This window comes from Squalius cephalus, assembly GCF_949319135.1.
Source record: "Squalius cephalus genome assembly, chromosome: 12".
Classification (NCBI taxonomy): domain Eukaryota; kingdom Metazoa; phylum Chordata; class Actinopteri; order Cypriniformes; family Leuciscidae; genus Squalius; species Squalius cephalus.
The window spans coordinates 32,448,150-32,462,621 of record NC_137133.1 but is presented as its reverse complement, the minus strand read 5'-3'; the positions used below and the strand labels follow the sequence as shown (position 1 = coordinate 32,462,621).

At 38.0% G+C, this 14,472-nt stretch overlaps 1 protein-coding gene across 2 annotated transcripts in view; it reads right to left on the bottom strand.

Moving 5' to 3' along the window:
• The window catches only part of atad2b (ATPase family AAA domain containing 2B), an 88,542-nt gene extending 74,593 nt beyond the window's left edge, over window positions 1–13,949 (bottom strand). Inside the window, exons 1-16 of one of the 2 annotated variants that reach the window (XM_079888478.1) lie at window positions 13,623–13,949; window positions 11,144–11,301; window positions 10,763–10,794; window positions 9,748–9,895; window positions 7,367–7,463; window positions 6,984–7,110; window positions 6,494–6,649; window positions 6,270–6,345; window positions 6,063–6,164; window positions 5,829–5,940; window positions 5,587–5,702; window positions 5,279–5,453; window positions 3,145–3,233; window positions 2,729–2,888; window positions 1,217–1,307; window positions 506–817 (exon numbers count right to left, since the gene is read on the bottom strand). In XM_079888478.1, the coding sequence (XP_079744604.1) occupies window positions 506–817; window positions 1,217–1,307; window positions 2,729–2,888; window positions 3,145–3,233; window positions 5,279–5,453; window positions 5,587–5,702; window positions 5,829–5,940; window positions 6,063–6,164; window positions 6,270–6,345; window positions 6,494–6,649; window positions 6,984–7,110; window positions 7,367–7,463; window positions 9,748–9,895; window positions 10,763–10,794; window positions 11,144–11,301; window positions 13,623–13,778 (2,107 nt within the window). In that variant the 5' untranslated portion in view covers window positions 13,779–13,949. The remainder of the gene's footprint in view (window positions 1–505; window positions 818–1,216; window positions 1,308–2,728; window positions 2,889–3,144; window positions 3,234–5,278; window positions 5,454–5,586; window positions 5,703–5,828; window positions 5,941–6,062; window positions 6,165–6,269; window positions 6,346–6,493; window positions 6,650–6,983; window positions 7,111–7,366; window positions 7,464–9,747; window positions 9,896–10,762; window positions 10,795–11,143; window positions 11,302–13,622) is intronic. The other variant, XM_079888479.1, reaches the window with a different exon arrangement.
• Window positions 13,950–14,472: the final 523 nt, after the last annotated feature.

The window sequence follows — 14,472 nt, the reverse complement described above, 5'->3', positions numbered from 1 at the left end:
AAGACCACTGTTCTAGATGAAAAAGATTGCTCTATTTGAAAAATTAACCATTTATAAAATATTTATATTATTTATCAACCTAAAAAAGGGGGTCAATTTTGATTTCATGTTTGAATTGTTCATTTAACTTCTCACCCGTTATCAATCATCTCTAAAATGTATCAAGCAATTTATCAATCATCTCTAACATTTCATACAAAGTTTCACTTCAAATAAGCAGTTTAACAGTGTAACTACAGCAAAGCAAAAACTCAAGACTAAAATGGAGGGATTGGAGTCACATGACTTTTTACTCAAAGAGGGCAGTCATTAAAAACACTGGGAAAATTCTATTCCCAGCAGAAATATGAGGTGGTAATTATAAAAGCTCTAAAAAAAATAGATTTACATGGATGACGAAACACCTAAATGAGAAAAGAAGGGCAAAGTTTTTGTACCTGTGATGTATAAAAGAAATAACTAAGCGAACAAAATAAAACCCATCAGCAGGAAGTGGAGGGCATACCGTGTGTGCGTTCCCTGTGCAGGAGCTCTGCGTGGGGGAAGACTCGCTTCAGGCAGGAAAGCATTTGAGCCAGCGTGGGCTCCAGCAGGGGCTTCAATACGCAGGAAAGGGCCTGGCCGGGCGGAGCCACAGCCCTTTGGCCCGCAGGTACTATAGAGCGAAGGGCACAACCAAAGTCCTGCGCCCCCAAAACGATGGAGCCCACGTCCAGCTGATAGCGCTGGCTGGTGGCGTAGATCTGAGGATAGCGCCGCCGCAGAGCCGCTAGCGCAGCCTCTGTGCAAAGTGCTTTGATGTCGGCCCCACAGTAACCTGAGACACGGGGAGACAGCAGAGTTGGACACACGATTGTCACTATGTAGAAATATGGACAAATAGCTAACTTTAAATATTTACAAGCTAATAGTTGCATAATTACACAAAAATAAATAGGTATATTAATATTAAAAAGGCATTACTGTGTTTTCATTATAGCCTTGCTAACAGTAGAATTATTAATGATGTGTTCCATTCAAGTCATAGAGAAAATGTAATTTTATATTTGAGAAAAGTGCAAAAAATTGAACACAATTAAACTAAAAAAAGAGCCTTTTATTATCAGGCAAACCTTTTACTAAAATTTCAGAAAAGTCACACAAACATGCCAATATCTAAGAATACACTTTAAGACCCTCTTTATTCAGAAAATCATGCCTTTTACATCCATCTTACCGACACATTTCTCGGCTAGCTCATTTATGAAGGGTTCGGCTAGCTTGGGGCTCCAGTCCCTGGTGTGAATTTCTAGAATGTGCTTTCGGGCCTGTTAGTGAGCATACACACAAACACAGACAGTTTACAGATGAAACAAAGCACGGCCAAACTGTTTTGATCATAAACTCTTAACAAAGGGGCTGGAGAAAACATAAGAGCTAACGTTTGATTAGCCAGCACCCTGCTGTGAAGACAAACAATATACACATCCAGAAATCAGAGGAGCACAGACCTGACCTGATATTACAACTTCAGCTACAAAGCTCAGGCGTACTTGACGCACAGTCATGAACTATGCCGGGGTGTAACTATGTTTGACAATTTTATATATTTATATGTATATGTATATGTTTGACGAAGTTGTGGCCTTTTCTAGCTTTATATACGGTCTTAAAAACCGATCTATTCCCAGTTTGTTTATTTTCCCTACTCTGCTGATTCTGTGACAAATAAAAAGTTCTGATTGAAAAAGTACATAAAAAAATAGTAACAAAATAAATGTGTGTACATTTAAATATAAATAAAAATGATTCCACATTTATTACAAATTATGTTTTAAATTGTAATAACTCTGATTAAATAATAAATAAGATGAAATAATATACAACAAATGTATATATGATGTCTGAGACCATTAGTGAAAATATATTTTGTATGTTTACAATTTAATGTATATTTTCCTCTACAAATTATATGCTTTAATTTTTTTTTAAAAGTTTGTTTTTTATGGTTTTAATGAAATTTTAACAGAATAACAGATTTTCAATATATTTCATACTTTTGGACCCTATACAAAATAATATTATAATATTCATTACAATAATAATACTCTATTATACTGATCATCGTTGTCTTTGAATGTTTTCTGGTTTGATTGCTGGTATTTAGAGTACACTGATTGTTCAAATGCTAGCTAGCACCCTATTTGAAATCCTCATTTTTGTGCAGATAGTGCAGAACTGCTCTGACTGGTGGACAAAGGAAAGATATCTATGCTATAAATTAAAAAAGATATTTCCCTTAAAGTCTTATATGTGTTAGCATCTATTTATTTATAGCTTGGAGTGCTAAATACTAAGTCAAAACAGTAGCTTGACTATAAAAGTGACTTTAAAATCTTCTGTTTAAAGGTAACGTTAAAGGCTTCAACACCAGTCATGAAATGTTTTGAACTAAAGCAGGAATGCCCAGATATCAGCAGTGAGCAGCATGCTAAACCGAACTCATCAAATTTAATTGGCATTCCATTTGTCAAGTTGTCAACGAGCTTGACAAACAGAATATGCGAGATTATCAGATAAGATGCATTTCAAAGGCCAAAACGGCTGCGAAAGACTAGAAACTGAGCTGTCAGACTATTTCAGGATAAGTGTGGGACACCAAGGACTATCTGGGACAGAGAGTGTCAGTTGGCTGCGGGCAACGAACACAATACCAGGCAAAGTAAAAAAAAAAATAGGATTTGTGCACCTTTTTATCTGGCAGGTTGAACAGAAACTCCCGGTCAAAGCGTCCGGGCCTCCTGAGTGCGGGGTCGATAGAGTCGAGTCTGTTTGTAGCACCGATGACCACTATCTCCCCCCGGCTGTCCAAACCATCCATCAATGCCAGTAATGTGGACACAATGGAGCTAAAAAAATTAAAACACAATGACTGGCTAACCTCTTTGCATGTACAATGAAAAGGTGTTGATGTGTAAATGTGGGTAGGACATCTAACTCATTTCAAACGAGCAAGAAATCTCTTGTTTGAAATTATACATTCCTTGTAATAGCAAAACCCTTTGTGTGGAAATCATAATGAACTATCTGATTCCTTCAGGACCATTTCTAATCCTGATGATGAAACCTTCTGCAATACCCGCCACATTAATTTGAATGCATTACCTGTGAATTTGATCCTGTCTGCTGGAGCGAACAGGAGCGAGGCCATCAATCTCATCGAAAAAGATGATGGAGGGTCTCATGAGGTATGCCTGCCAGAAGGACAGGAAGTGTTAGGTGTGTGGCTGGACAATCTCATACCTAACATCAAAACAGCTAGGGAAAGAACAGAGACTATGTTTCTATCACCCTGTTTTTATGTGCATTTTGAAGTATGGCATCAGAAACGAGAGATGCCAAACAAAAAAATAAAAAAACAATTCGCAAAAACGTTTACACGCTCGCTTGAGGTGGTTTTTGACTTGTGCGAAAAAAAGAAACATAATATTATGTTACGTGATATTAAGGATGATCTTTACACCACACTGCTCGACCACACGCACTCCATACAGTGACTGAATATTATTTTAAAGGTATAGCGGAGGATTTTCTTTTTCCGGGTGGATCATCAAGACTATTGGTCCTCCTAAGTGTCAATCATTCTGGTGATATGTTTACGTAAGGCCGTCGTACGTGCTCGTGCACACGATTCACACGATGGCGTGCGCTCAAAACACAGGTTGGGCTTCCCACTGATGCCTCAGTCGCGAAGTTTCTACTTGACAGGTAAAGTTTGGCATGCTATTTGGAGAAATCCATTTAAAATCAATGCTAGTAAAAGTTAATGTAAGCTATGATTAGCTCGTGCATGCTCTCTCGTGCACACGTTTAATAGGTGCTCCCTCTCATGAGCAGGTAGAGTGTTGCGCATGTGCATTTTTTCAAAAAGTGGAAAGGGCGGTTCTTTTCTAAAATTCGGGAAAATCCTCCGCTATACCTTTAATGTGTAGCCTACTGTATGTGCATGAGATGAATCGAGAGCCGCGGCACTGGTAATGTCATTACACGTGATCACACGCATATACACATCAAAATAACATTCAGATAGTGACTACTTGACGTGTGGCTGAGCAGTGTAGCAAAAGGATAATCATATTATTCTGTCTTGTATTAATATACAAAAATGGAAAATGGCTCTCAGATGGGAACCGACTCTACCTGTTCACTTAAAGGAGTCGGCTCAGAGTCCGACACATCACTACTGTTTCCGCTCATGGCGTTTTATTTACTGTTGGTTACTATACAAATTCGCATTTGTTTTTTTTGCGAATTTGTAAGATTCACTTTACGGTTGGATGGAAACCCAGCTACTGACATCTGTTTTTGTTTTGTTTTTTTATAGGAATAAGTGATTCTAGACAACAAGAGATACACTAAAAGAATGAACAAAGAGGAAAAAGAAGCTTTGGAGGGGAAAAAAACAATGTTTAAAAGATCCTGTATTATGATTTTACAGTAGAAAATATAATAAATTGTTTATTTGTTTTTGCTTTATGGTTGCTTCAGTGGTGGTGGGAGGTAAAATTTATATTTATTTTATATAGAGTGCCAAGTGCAAATCTTTTTTCCAAAAATTGTTAAAAAAAATCATAACAATTGTAAATAGCATTATTATATGATTTATTCTAATAACATATAAAAATCAATCAATCAATCAATCAATTGTTTATTTTCATGGTTTCAATTAGATGTTAAATACTATAATACAGTCTAAGGTTTTTATAATATAACATTTATTCAACTCATTAATTGTATTAATGTTGTTATTATTATTATTATTATTATTATTATTATTATTATTATTATGTAAATGACAAATTGGATTTAAAACTGCAAACTTAAACTCCAAAGAAGTTTAACACTTATTGGAAGTATTTAACACTTATACTTTTCCAAACCATTAGCCCTAATACGCGTGTTAAGTCTGACATCACACATCACCGTTTCATCTTTTATGAATCATTAAAATATTGGTGTGAACCCAATGAACTTTATGAACCCAGAGACTGTAGTGTACACCATGAGTTTATAATAGCTTACCTTAAATGTGTAATATGAATAAATAGTGATCATAAACGGCTGTTGAGATAGTATTCTCTCTTGAAACAAGTGGATGTTTGGTATTCCATTCATTACAACTTAACAAACGGCCAGGAATGTGCAATATCTGTTCATCAACAAATATTACCTCACAGACCACATAAATTAGCTCAAGGCCATACTGGGATCAGGATTGTGAGGTTGTCTACTAGATCACCTGGTCAAAAAGTAGGCGGAGCTGTCGCTCAGACTCTCCCACCCATTTGCTGAGGCAGTCTGCGCCCTTGCGCATGAAAAAAGACACCTTCCTATCACCCTGACTGCATTCATTAGCCAAAGCCCGCGCCACCAGCGTCTTCCCAGTTCCTGGAGGTCCATAGAACAGACATCCTCTGCAAAGAGGGGGGAAAATTGTTGGCGTCAACCTCAGCCAGCACTTCAAGAGACGTTTACGCGCATGATGCATATTACACACAAAACTGGAAAACCCTTGTGAAAGAAAACCCTGTAAGCAAAAAGCCACACCTTGGAGGCTGGATCTTAAACTTCTCAAACACTTCTGGATATAGTAGAGGAAAGACGACCATTTCTTTCAAAGACTGGATGTGGTGGGTGAGACCTCCAACACTGTCAAACTTCACCTGCATTGAAAGAGACAAGAACATATGCTAGCCTACAAAGCATCTTTATCCTCAATGGAAATCAATGAAGCATCAAGGAGATGATAATGAATTGAATGTACATGAGTATAAAACTCCAAGACTCACAGAAGTGTCCAGATTCATGGGATCCACATCCGCTAAACTGGCACCCACTTTTACTCGGTCTCGAAGGACACCGCTAGCCAAATCCTCTGTCCGCAGGTTCATGGGTAGACACCTGTCACACAATATAGACAAACAACAGATCAACATCAAACCTTAGTAAAAGTTCACACACTTCAGCTCTGTAACAAGCCACGAATTGAGTAAATAAACAGTCATTCAGTTTGGTAATGTCACCTGTTACGAGCTCGGCTCATGCTTTTGCTTTTCCGCCTTTCAAAGCGCTCTTCGTCTGATGATGATGTTGATTCACTGCTGTGAATGGCATGTTTCTTTACTCTGGTAATAAAAATTCAGAAGACAAAAAAATTATAAACATGCAACAGGGAGAAATGAGACATAAGGACAGAAAAATCTGGACAGCTGCAAATAACCATTATTCACCTAATATGGCTTCTTCTTGCAGGAGATCGGTGTGTGTCGAACAGAGAACCCTTGCTTTGCTTCCTGTTCACTGGCTCTGAGAAAACACAAATAATAATAAAAACACATTCAAAAGGCAAAAATCATCATTTCAAATATTTAAAGAATCGCACAGACTACATGGCTTAAGTTTGAGCGAGCATAAAGAGCTTAGTTGCTCCTGTGAATGTGTCCGAAGCGAGTACCTATTGGCGGAGCTTCATATCGCTGCACAGTTTTACGCTGCCTGAGGTTATAAGGTCTGTCGTTCTCCTCTCCAACCTCTTCTGCCTCGTCTCCTTCATCGTCTTCGTCATCATCAGCCTCCACATCTTCATCCTCCTCTCCCTCCTCATGAGACTCTTAAAAATGAGAAAGAGGACTGTTCCGACACGTCGGCCAAACAGACAAGCTCATCGGCCAATGATGAGATTTAAAAAATGCCAAATATTGGCCGATATATCGGCTTACCACTAACCTACACCAGACAACTCGCATGGTGACACGTCATAACTAAAATATTATAACTATAACAAAGCTGTCTGCACTGAAAGTGCAGTTTGCAACAGTTTTCAAAGCAGTACTCTTTTTGCTTGGTGCCAGATTTTTTAATATAATAATATGCCACAGTATAAATGTTATATCTTGTTCTCTACCATTATTTGTTCACCTCATAAGTCCACAATCCACATATACCTTCAGTTCCTTCCTCCTCTTCAGGGCCCTTTGATTTGCTCATGGCTTTGTGATGCCCCTGCATTCCATACGAGTTCCTCCGCAAAGACTTCCTCCTCTTCACACGGGAGTACATGTCCATGTTTTCCTGAACCAAAAAAATTAAATAAATAAACATATAAATGAGAAATGCGGAGAAGAATCAATGGAGCAATGTAGTTTGTAGTATGCGAGTTGACTCATCAGTGGGTTCACAGCCCACACTGAAGAGAGAGGCCAATGCTTCAGAGTAACACAGGATTTTAATAACCTCAATGCGAGCAATCGTTTGCTTAATGAGATGGAAAACAAGGCGGCCCAATTGTTCTGCTGTGTAATCAGTGTTAAAGGATAGGAGGAATCACCAGTTCAGTGTCCGTCCACATGCGGAGGCGCTCCACTTCCCGATTCTGCCGTATGCTGCTGATGTTGTCCATCTCTTGAAGAACTGCTTCTGCCGTACTAACAACAGACAAGACAAACAATTTTAAACTGAAATTTAAAAATGATTTTTAAAAAACAAGCGCTTACATAGATACACACGGGAGCATTTAAAAGCAGGTGTCTATCAGCGGGTCCCTAATATAAAAGACAGACTGCTAAAAGACAGAGACTGCAAAGACTGCTAAAAGACAGATCCACTGATAGAAACTTTCAAACGCTCCTGTGTGTATCAGTGTAAGCACTCGAAGAGTGTCAAAGATGTCATTGTTGATTATTGTAGACAATCACAGACATACATGTTGAGCGCATCAACACAATGGCCAATCAGAAGTGTTTAAGAATCCGTTCAACGGCGCTCAAAATGCTAGAGGGAAATGCTAGTATCGTCACATTTCTTAAATTTGGTACCGAAGTCGGTACTTTTGACAACTCTAGACACAAGAGTAACATGCATTCAACAACAAAACTTAGTTTTTAATTTTTAGTCAAATAAAACAATAGTTCTTGAACATATTCAGATATTTAAAAATAGTAAAAATCAGTAATCAGTTCATAAAGAGGTTTACTAAGCTTCAGTATGGAGTAACATCGCTCAGAACGAGTAAAGCAGCTCAGCCCATTCACGTGCCACACCAGCAGGTCTCCTCTCTCCAATACACTTCCACCATCTGTCTTTGACTAGCAGCAACATGTTAGCTCACACTAAAATCCTTGATAGGACACAGCCTAGTAAATCCATTGGTTAAAATTCCATTTCAACGTTATCTTGTCGCATCTGTAATGGTACATGTACACTGACTACAGAACTCAGCTCAGTGCCTCTCAAAAAGCTCTGGGGTGTGTCTTAAGTGAGTGTGTTTCATTTTTTTGTTCAGGACATGGCCAATATAATCATCATATATAGCCTACATTCAATTACAGTTGGAAAGATGCAAGCTTTGTTTCCCAATGCCCAAAATAAAAATACGGTGTCCAATTAATCAACTTTTTAAACCCAACCTATTCTATTCTCAATGACAACATCCACACAGCAATATTTAGCAAATATGCAACAACTGCAAAGCGTTCAATATGTAAACAATATAATAAAGCACTAATTCCTGCAGAAACTCCTGGAAAACGTGCGTATTTTTACATCACTACCTGCACCTCACAATGATTGGCTGCCACCTGACGTTTTTCGCTTGGCATTTGCATAAAGTTGAGCATTTATGAACCTTTCGATGCTTTCAACATAGTCTCCGATCTGCTGTCAATCCCACAATCCAAAGCATGAGTGTGTTGCTTGGCTCACATTGGACTTAAATGAAAATGCCACTCTTTGCCAGTGTAAATATGCCATGTGTTCATCAACGTCAAACCACAAATGTGTGTTCAATCACAAAACCTTCCCTGAGAAAGACATGACAGCAGATTTATTTACAGTATAAAAGAGCTCAAGATGAGATTTTTAACACAAGTACAGTCATTTGCAGTCTTTGTATCATTATGGTGGAATTTAAACAACACAGAAGCTCAAACGAGTGTGAAATATTACCAAAGGCAGATGCATGTCATTTATAAAAAATCTGACAAAGACTTACAAGGTTTAATGAAGCAAAGTCTACATCTTTTTCAAGTACAGCCAGAACCTGCTTAAGTACCCCTGGGATACATGTAGCCTTGGCTGGGAATCACCAATTATATCAGAAACCATTATGTGCATGAATGCAAGCTGAACAACTGCCATCACTATACATAGTGAGCCCACTTCTAGATCGGCTCGTGAACTCTGTATATGGTCTTGTTTTAGTTCTTGAGTTTAAAGTGCCTGTTTCTGCAAGAGTATACCTTGTTGGCTTCAGATGTCTTACTAATTATACACTAGCTACTCAAAATCATGAGGGAATTATAACGTACGCACACAAAGTCCAAACAGAACATGATTTTGAACTGTGAGCTCTTAGTGGGTTGAAATTCTAGTTAGTATGTAGTCGTGAAGCAGAAAAGTACCATCCAACATCATTTGACGCTCAATAACTTTACAGAAAGACAACCAGGAGATTAATAATTTGCTGACTGTTTGGGCCAACACTGAATAGGTGTCTAGACGTGTAAATGTAGTTTATCATGTGTTCATGTTTACATTTGTCTGTTGTCAGTAAGAAAAGAAGCAAAGATCCTGAACAAGCTGTTTCATAAGTTCATTGGCAATAAATGGTCTTTTTACACTTGAGAGAAAGTCTGAAGTTTGGAATTTACTTTATTTCAAGGAAACTACTTCGGGCATGAATTAACTACACACACAAGCATCAGATTTTACCTGTTGACAAGTTGGTCGAAAAGTAAACTCTGATTGAGGTGTTCGAATTGGGACTTCCTGATGCGACGGCTTCTCTTGAGCTCAACATGACCGTTCATACGACCATGGTCCCCCTCTGATGTAGAATCACCCCTCAGACTCATTCGACCTATGCGTTAAAAAAAAGGGGGTTACTAAAGTCATCCCCTGATGAACATCAAACATGTGTTTCATGATCAGACATGACTGACATCAAACCTGATGTAACTCATCTAAATGCGGTCTTTTTGTTTTGAGTGTTACAGATCGACAGAGTAACAAATTAAGTTCTCTTTCCTGACTTATTGAGTAGGGCTGCACGATATTGAAGAAAATTTCGATATGCAATATTCGATACGATAATGCTTAAAGTGTGCAAAATAAACTTAAATTATCTTTAAAATATATTTAAAATGATATAACCAACATGCGTGTTTCACATTCTTTTTGTGACAAGAAAACATCCCTAAACTTCTGAAAGTGAACATCAGTGTTTTACTGTAGCATAAGAAGAAAGTGTAAACCACGGGGTTCAGGTTATCCTACATTAGGTTTATTTAACAACAGAAACTGAATAATCAAATGTAAAAATAAAACACTGCTTAGTTTTCACTGTATGAATTAAAGATATACTGATTCTTATTAAAGCTACAATAGTTATTCAGCCAAGAGCAGTGAGTGATTTTCTCTTTGTCTTTTGTTCATGACCCCAGTTATTGCAAGCCGTTGCGATATGCATATCGCGATATATACATTCGCGATATTTCGATATATTGTGCAGCCCTAGCTTGAATGGTCAAAAGCACACAAAATTAAGTCAAAATCCCATCTTGGGAGGGTATCCACAATATACACAGTTGGTTATGTCAAAAATGAACATAAACAGCTGGGAAAGAAATCAGATGTGTGTTCCCCCAATATTAGGTGACCCTTTCTTGTAAGCTTTCAATAAAGAACGATTCAGTAAATTAAAATGAATACAGTAATATACACTTACTGTGTCCATTCTGCAAGGCACCAGTGGACAACCTGGAAGACAAGGTGAAAATGCATGAGAAAATAGCTCTTAAAAGATAGTATAAAAAGACAGAAAAGTCCTTGCTTTAGTGCAGAATTAACAGAAACACCTAATATTTTTTTCTTTGAGTAAAAGCAATTCTTGTCTAAATACATTTTGTCAAAACATCTTGAACATTATGTTTAGATTTGCTGCATGTCACGTTGCTCATTTGCCATGAAGACAGTGTAAAAGCCAATATGCACTAAAAGCGAGCAACACAAAACTAAAATGCTGCAACACTGATTATAATGGGATCATCAAAATACCACAAAAAATAAGTATTAATCATGCAACTCTACATCGACTGTCCGACCTCACCTAGTACAGTGTTTGGACATGGTCCATGAACCTCTCTGGCCTTTACTCTGGGGACTTGGAGAAGTATCAGTAGAACTTGGTGGCGTCTGTCTGCGTGTCCTCTTGGGAGGTGGGGACAAACGTGGGCTACTGCTATTAACATCACTGCTGGGCTCTTTCTATAACAGGCAGAGGTGTGTAGGATATTAAAAAGCTTGCACGAGCATGCAGAATACACAGAGAGAATTATGATGATGGCAAGTCCACACTCAAATATGATCTGCACTAGGGACACTTGACACAATATCACAGCTGAGGCCTAGAGTCGCCTGAAAGAACAATTGGCTTCACGTGAAATTGACTTCATCATCCTCTATTGATTGACCCGGTGAGCGAAGGACTCATGTCATCTCCCAAATTCTTCATCCTCTCCTCCCAGATCTCATTCAAACTCATCCCTGCTGACTAAATAAGCCTATGATTCATACCCACCGTTTACACCACCCAATAACACACAAGATAAGAAAATAAAGAGTTTGAGGATGGTTGAACTAGCCAAAATTATGAAATCATGCTATTCCAATACTTTATAACCAAATCATTTCCATGACCTTTCAGTCACTTGCTAAATACGGGATTTTTTTTTAAAGCATTCAAATTCAGAACAAATCACTATTGAATCACTCAATCAAGTAATAAATAATACATCACTATAGCTTTGCGAACAAGTTTTGCTCACAAAAATTTCACTGATTATATATTTTTTAGATACATCTATATTCACTATATAATTTATACGACTTTAAAAAAAATAATAAAATAATACTAATATAATAAGTATTCATTTCTATGATTTTCCCACACCTGGAAATCACTATTTTCAAATTTCCATTTTTTAATTACCATAGGGAGGATGTAATTTTTTTTAAAGACTTTTTAAACATTATATAGAAATTATAAAATATTATAAAAAAAAAAAACTAGAAACAAAACAATTGTAGAGATGTCCAGATGTCATGAAATGCATGGAAATCAAATTGATGGATTGATTCCAGGATTTCAGTGATTGTGGGAAACCTACATTAAATCAACTGTAACTGAAAGGTTTGCAAAGTAAAATTAAATAGAGACATAATGCACTCAGAAATCATAACAACATAAAGGATATTGAGCGCAGACCACATTCATTGCCAGAGGACAAGCCACTTATGCCAGAAACTTGTGGCAGCGTATCTAATACTTATTATTCAAAAAACTTCAAGCATTCTTGACAACTAGCACAGAACTTGATAATTAAACTGAACACCCTTGCAAAAAGTATTGTGGTCGTACTGGTAACATCAGCATGGAACTTCACTACTCTGCCATATACAGTGCGGTACCATGACAGTACCATGGTACATGTCCAAAAAACATTGAAGTTCCATAATATCACGATAACTATGATATGAATGCGGGGTTATCGTTCGGGAACAGCCTTCCTAATGTGCACAACCACAAAAACAACCTGTGCCAAGAGCCGATAACACAGAGAATCAGAAGTTTCACCTAAATACTCTCAAGTTCAAAGTTTACTTTACAAAAGAATCACGAATCATGTCTGTTTTGAGCCACAAGGGGTCTGTCTCAGCTGAGCTTTTCCCTTCCCCCAACACTAGCTTGTTTTATTGTTGAAGACACACGGAGGACGAGACGTTTTTTATCCGACAAAAGGTGACAAACGCGCATTTGTTGTGACTGTTATTCGGTGCGTCGGAGCGCGTGACAGCACGGCGCGCGCCGGTACCTCTCGAGCGCAACAAACACACAGCAACAAAATAACGCTCGATTCTTGTAAGCGAGTCGGTTCGATTGAACTGTTGTTTTCGATGATCCGATTCACTTAATTAATCACTCAAAACGCTATTTCTTTTTGTGGTGAAATGTTTTCAAACTACTTCTGTTTTCAAAACGTTTGTAATAAAAACTATATTCTTATTTTGAGTTTCATCTCGGTGCTCCTACTCCAATTCTTGTTTTTTACACATGGATAGGTGTATACAGACATTTCCCTACCTGCTTATAAATATATATATACGGTCAAATATTAAGTTATATATCGTTGTCAGTTTTACTGCCAAAGCTATCAATGTGAAGTACCATGCAAACACAGTGAATCTGTTAACTCGGTTCATTCAAAAGAATCGGTTCAATAGAACGATTCATTCGCGAATCGGACACCAATATAACAAAGACAACTTATGGGCACTGAGTGCATTAAACCAGCCAGCCGGCTTTATTAAAGTCCAGCTAGTATATGTGACAAAACACATTAAACTAAGCGACACGCCACGAATAAGCGCTGTCGTGTCATTAAACTGCAATTTCTGCATCGCCAAGTGTCACTCAAGGCGCAATTTGGGAACAAAAGATGTGGACATCCATTCATCCAGCCATTTATCTATACATCCATCCATCCATCCATCCATCTCCAAGAGGCCAGAGTGAACAGCTCGCTAACCGGCTGGCGGAGAGAATAGGCTGCCGGTGTCTCTCTCTTCCTTACACGGCTGTTGTGCTCGTCCAAGTTTGGGGTGTTCCTCTGAGACGACCTCGTCCGGCCCGAGATGAAGGGACTGACGGGCTTGTGATCCGAGCTCTTCCTGGTGTTCACCATGATTGCTGTCTGTCTCCGCTGATAGACAGTTCCTATCCTGTAGCTCTTGTCAGTTGCTTTCGTTCTGACTGTGTCTCTCAGCTAGTAGAGAGCCGAGGCGCCATTTCTCTTTCTCTCTCTCTCCCTCTGCTGTCAGCCAGCCGAAACTCTCCGGCGAGCCACTTCCGCTTCAGAGAGAAGCGTGAGTGCGCGCGCTTGTATGAAGTTGGCGCCAGATACATTTTTAAAAATAGATTTGTATACAAGAGGTGAGAAATGAGAAATAATACCTTGTTTTTCTTTTGGTTATATTTACACGGGCGGTTCTGGCAGTAGGGTAATGTTTTAATACATTTCTTTACAATAAATTATTTATATTACAATAAATTATTCAATATATTATATTTATTTGGTGAAGGAAATTGTAAAAGTTACATGTTTAAAGTTACAAAATGTCTTAACTGTCTTTCTAGTCTTTTTCTTGAGTAACAAAACAGCGATCCACAGTCATAATTTTTGAACATGCAACGTAACGTTACCATGGTAGTACTATGGTATTTTTAAGTACCATGGACAGTACCGTGATCATATAGCATCATATTACCATCTAATATTTTCACTGTGTCATGGTACTGCCACAGTACTTTTTGTTAAGGTGTTGTTGCCAAAAAAGTATGAATAGGATATTGTTAAATTACAATTAATTGTAATAATT